We start from the raw sequence: 5349 nt of genomic DNA, 5'->3' as shown, positions 1-5349 counted from the left end.
CGTGACGTCCCCCAACCTGCAAGCAGGGACACAAGCAGTTTGGAGCTACTTCCTGCTGTGCTGGGTCCTCTGAGGGCCCAGAGCTGACAGGCCGCGCGTCTCCTGGGCCAGGCCCGGCGCTGGGGAGGGAGGTCCGGGATGATGAACAGGCTGCCTGCTGTGGGGCAGCGAGACCCCTTCGGGGGGACCCAAGCACAGGACCTGCTTCTGCTGGCCTGGGAATCTGTTGGCCTTAGGACCCTGTAGGGTCAGGGAGCTCTGGGAAGGATGGCTGAGGCCTGCGCNCCCAGAGGCCCCCCCGGGCTGCCCCCCTCCCCCCCCGCCCCTTCCCCAGACCAGCCCCACCCTGGCCCAGGCTGTTATTGCTGACTCCGGCCCAGGAGCCCGGCCTGGCCCTCATCCCGCTCTGGCCCCCTTGAAGTCACGGGACGGAGAGGTGCGTGCCCCCGCCCGCCCAGCAGCGGGCTTAACCTAAAGAAGTCGGTCATCCCAGGCCTGCCCGGTGGCCGCTAAGTCCTTCCTGTGACCCCGGCATGGCTGGCGGGGGTGGCCGCTGTCCGCCTCGCGCGCAGCCTTGCTAAGGAGCCTGCGGCTGCAGATGGGCCGCCCCTCGGGGACGCCAAGGCCAGGAGACGAAGTGTGGCCCGGCCTGAAGGACTGGGGCGTCGGGGGGCCAGCTCCTTGCTCCGGGAGCCTGTGAGCTCTCTGCTCGCTTTTCCGTGGGCATCCGTCCCACTCTGCAGCCCGCGGGTGCCCCAGCTCGGCCGCACCTTCCAGAGCCGACCTCACCCCTCCCGCCTCGCGGGCTCCGGTTCCCACACCCCATGCCTGCTTTTGTCCGTGCAGAGCAGGGCTCCGGCTCAGGAGCAGTGTTGCCACTGAGGCCGGGGGTCGGAGGGGGCCGAGGCACCGGCAGCCTGGGCCAGGCTCCCCCTCGCAGCCAGCATCTGCCTCCGAGAAGGACCGCTGTGGCTTCGCGGCCGGGACCCTCTTCCCGAAGGCCGGTCCCAGCATGCCTCTTAGCATCCCAGGCTGATCTCACGGTCCGCCTTTCCGCACCCCGTCTCTCCCATTCCTGCATGCAGGCTGGGGGACCCTCCCCCGATCCCCCGCATCCTGCCCTCGTTGAGGTCAGGTGCACAGACGGCGGGGGTTTAGGCCTCCGGAGGGCTGAGGCTAACTGGCTGGGGCTGCGTGTCCTGTGGGTGGAAGGGGCACAGCCTCCGGGAACGGGGTCCTTGGAGGGGCGGGGCCGTGCCCAGCGTGTCCGCCGGGCAGTGCCTTGGTGGTGGTTGAGGGGGCTGCCTGGAGACCCCAGTCGTCCCGGGCTCCCAGCCAGCGGGGCCAGCGGGCCTGGCACTGCGCGGTGCCCGGTGCGCTCCCGGGCGTGCGGAGCGCCTCGGCCTGAGGTCACCGTTCCAGTGTGTATTTTGAATATTTTCGGCTGTATGTGCGCTGCAGGGACTTGGCCCGTGCGCCGCGTGTGCGGCTCATACTTGGTGGGCTGTGTAATGTGCAGAGGCGTCGCCAAGGGCNTACTGGGGTAGGAGGGGTCCCCGCCCACCGCTCTGGCCCCCAGATTCTCGGGGACGGCGAGGTGTCCAGAGCTGGGGCCCGCTCTGGGCTGCGTCCTCGGCGCTAAGCGGACCCCCCCCTGCTCCCGCCTCCGACCAGAACGGGTGGTGAGGGGGCTGCTTTGGATGCCTTGCCCGTTGTTCCAGGGAATTCCTTGAGGGGAGGGAGAGCCCAGACCAGGGAAGGTGGGGCAGGGGAGCCCGGGGGAGCGGGAAGGGCCCCTGGGGGCCTGGAGGGCCAGCCCGAGGCCCCACCTTGTCTGGCCCGCTCTCTCCGGCCTCCTCAGCGCAGCGGGGACAGCTCCCTGGGGCCGCGGGGACCGAGCACCACAGCCTGGGCTCCGGCAACGGAAGTGTGTCGCCTCACGGTTCTGGGGGCCGGGAGCCCGAGATCCAGGGAGGCGGCTCGCTTGGCCTCTCCCCTTGGCTGCCTGGTGGCCGTCCTTGCTGTGTCTTCATGGGGACTCTCCTCTGATCTCCTCTCCTCACGAGGACACCAGTCATACTGATTAGGGCCCCCCCAATAATTTTGTCTTAATTATCTCTGTTAAGGGCTGGCCTCTGAACACATGGGGGGCAGGGGGCGGTTAGCACTGCATCATGTGAATCTGGGGGACGCAGTCGAGCCTGTAACACCTACAGATGCTCAGTGCCTGGGATCACAGCTGCGTCCTCCGGGGTCCCCCCGCGGGCGGGGGTGGGGGCCGGCGTGGCCGGGCCGGGGTCTGCGATCGCACACAGGGAAACCGCGGCATCCTGAGGGAGGCTCATTGTGTATTCAGCTCAGTCCCACGGAGAGGAAACCGGGGTTCCCAGGGACGCTGGCTCCCCCGTCGCTCAGCCGAGGGGCACTCAGTTGCCACGGTGACCCCCGTCTGCACAAACACACGGCCCGGCCGCTCCTGCGGGCTGGAGGGCTCCCCACCCCACCTCGAGTTCACACTGAGTGTGGAGTCCCTTGGTGACGAAAACATGGAAACGGTTGCCATGGCAGCCATTCTTTGGAGCCCTCACGCTGGAGTGCAAAGTTCAGGATGCCCAAGAGCCGCTGAAATGAAAATCGGGGAAAATCTGCCACTTCCCTCGCCCCAGAAGGATGGGTGGGATGGTGTTCGCTGCTCCCCTGGGCCCGGCCCTCCCCGAACCCCGCATCGTCCTGGGCTGAGCGTGAGGACGGAAGGGGAGCGCGGGGCCTCCGGGGGTGAAGGTGGCAGAGCGGGTCCCAGAGACCTTGAGAGAGGCTGGCCCGGCCAGCTGTAGGTGGCCAGGGGGTGACCGATCGGTACTGCCACATGTCCAGAGCTGCCGAGCCTGCCGCGACCCCGTTTCTTCAGCTGAGATTTGCCGCTGCTTTTCCAGAAGGGCTCAAGCCCACTCGCCCGCCAGGGCAGTCTTCAGCCTGGTCCAGAGGTGAAGGGTGCAGGGCGCGGCCGGTGCGCTCAGTAGGGGGCACGTCCTCTGTTCTGACCACGGAGGGTGGGGCAGATGACCAGGCTTTCCGTGGCGGGTTAGTGCACGGAGACCCCTCCCTTTGTTCCCCGCAGTGATTATACGTCCCCTCGTAGTTCCCCAAGTGGACCCCATGGGGCTCTGCTGACCTGAGATGCGCTAGCCAGGGATGTCTGCCGGCACCGTCGTTTGGGAAGCCAACACACACGCGCACGCGCACACACACACACACACACACACACACACACACACACGGTGTGTAGATTGAAGGTTCTGAAAAGTCCCGCAGTAAGGAAACCTCTTGACTTTGGTTAACCCACAATTTCACAACCATGTTTGAACCAAGTTCCGCCCCTCCCCCGCCGCTTTTTCTTTAAGAAGCACTTCCTCCTCCTTTTACAATACCTAATATTGTGCAGAAATGACATTTATTAACATTTACTAGGGCCCTGACGGTTCCAAGTGTGTATTTCCTGCAGCAGCAGCGTCAGCACCAGCTGGCGTTTTGGGAGAGAGGGGCCCAGCCCAGATCCACCGGATCAGAAACTCTGGGGCGAGGCCACGTGTGTTTGACAGGCCCTCCAGGGGATTCTGATGCAGGCTCCCGTGGGGACCCGTGAACCGGAGGAGGAAATACTGGCAGAGAATTAGGATGGGGGGGGGGGTAGCCTGGGGAATTGGAGAGGGTCGAGGGAGGGAGGCAGCGGGGCAGCGGCGGGAGGTGGACAGTGCAAGGACCCTGGACTCGGGAAGGGGCGCCCTGGCCGCCTGGAAGACAGGTGCGTGGCGCGCTGCACCTGGCACTGCGGTCCCATTACGGTTTTCGGAGATTGGGTCAAGGGCGAGGTTGTGCTTCTGGTCCTGAGGCTTGATGTTAAGTGACTGGAGCCTTTGGAAAGGCGGGGGTGGAAGGTTGGGGGGTTCCCACCCGGCCTGTGAGGAGTGGTCCTCGCTGCTCTCACGGAGGACACCTGTCCTGGACGGGTGGTCGGTTCCTATAAGCGTCTGGCCTTCTGGACCCAGAGGGGGCCTGTGCCCACAGGCATTGCTGCGTGGCAGCTTCAAGCTGGGCAGGGGTGAGGCTTGCTGGAGCAGCGGCCCTGGGCCAGGCATCGCAGGTGGGCTTCCACGGTCACCCACGCGCTCCCCAGTGGGGTACCCAGTGCAGGCACGTTCCAACCGCGTCTCGTCTTCCTTCGCCATCAGGTGGGCCGCCCCATCCTTGGCTTGAGGAGGGCGGGAGTCACAGGAACCAGGTGGGGGGGGGGCAGGTGGCAACTAGCCCGACTGTGCTTCCTTGCAGCGGTCCAGATCCACATCCTGAAGGCGGACAAAGCAGGGGACTGGTGGAAGTTCACAGTGAACATCATCTCCGTGTACAAGCAGGGCACGAGCCGCATCCGCCGCGGTGACCAGAGCCTGTGGATCCGCTCGCGGGACATCGCCTGCAAGTGTCCCAAAATCAAGCCCCTCAAGAAGTACCTGCTCCTGGGCAATGCGGAGGACTCGCCCGACCAGAGCGGCATCGTGGCGGACAAGAGCAGCCTGGTGATCCAGTGGCGGGACACGTGGGCGCGGCGGCTGCGCAAGTTCCAGCAGCGCGAGAAGAAGGGCNGGCCGACCACCACCCCGGACACAAAAGACCGAGACGCCCCTCCTTCCCCCGCCTCTCCTTTGTCTGGGGATCCTCACATGGGACCCCCGGCCGCGACAACTTGGCCCCCCCACCCCCGTCCGAAGGGGGCTGGCAGGCGCTTGGGGGCGGCCAGCGCGGCCTGTCCCCCCGGCAGGCCCCAGGTGGCCCCTGGCCTCCGCTGCCACCTGCTGAGTCGGTCCTCCAGGGGGGTCGCGGGGTGGGGTGGGGGTTCCAGTCCGCGGAGCCAGAGGAGCAGAGAGCGGAGTCGGCGCCCGTCACCGCGCGATGGGTGCGGGCCTGGGACCGTGGCCCGTGCGGTGGGCAGTGGGCCCAAGGACACCCCTGAGAAGCCCCCGCCGGGCGGCCCCCGCCTCACGCTGGAGCTGCCTGTTAGAGGCGGCACTGCGGAGGCAAAACCTCCCAGAGGGGTTCCTTTCTGGAAACTTGGAGCCGGCNAGCAGGTGCCTGCGCGCCCAGGAAGCCATGACCACTGTGTGTTACTGCCCTCGCTCCTGGGCCCCCCTCCGCCCGGGGAGGGGGCAGAGGCTGCTGGAGCAGGTATGCCGGCCGAGCCCCCCTCCCCCGGCCCGGGGCCGCCCTCTCCAGCTGCCTTGGTCCAGCCCCGGGCAGTACCCGGACCTTGCGCCGGCCTCACACAGGGCCCATCCCTGAGCCCGCGGGCCTTCTGCG

At 66.9% G+C, this 5349-nt stretch overlaps 1 protein-coding gene across 1 annotated transcript in view; it reads left to right on the top strand.

Annotated features, from left to right (window-relative positions):
• The window catches only part of NTN1 (netrin 1), an 87906-nt gene that overhangs the window by 82082 nt on the left and 475 nt on the right, over positions 1 to 5349 (top strand). Inside the window, exon 6 of the mRNA XM_077746727.1 lies at positions 4327 to 5217. Coding sequence (XP_077602853.1) covers positions 4327 to 5217 — 891 coding nt within the window. The remainder of the gene's footprint in view (positions 1 to 4326; positions 5218 to 5349) is intronic.

The sequence above is a fragment of the Crocuta crocuta genome, unplaced genomic scaffold (assembly GCF_008692635.1).
Source record: "Crocuta crocuta isolate KB4526 unplaced genomic scaffold, BGI_CrCroc_1.0 scaffold139, whole genome shotgun sequence".
Classification (NCBI taxonomy): Eukaryota; Metazoa; Chordata; class Mammalia; order Carnivora; family Hyaenidae; genus Crocuta; species Crocuta crocuta.
Note: the sequence above shows the minus strand (reverse complement) of the source record. Positions and strands in the feature narration are given on the sequence as shown.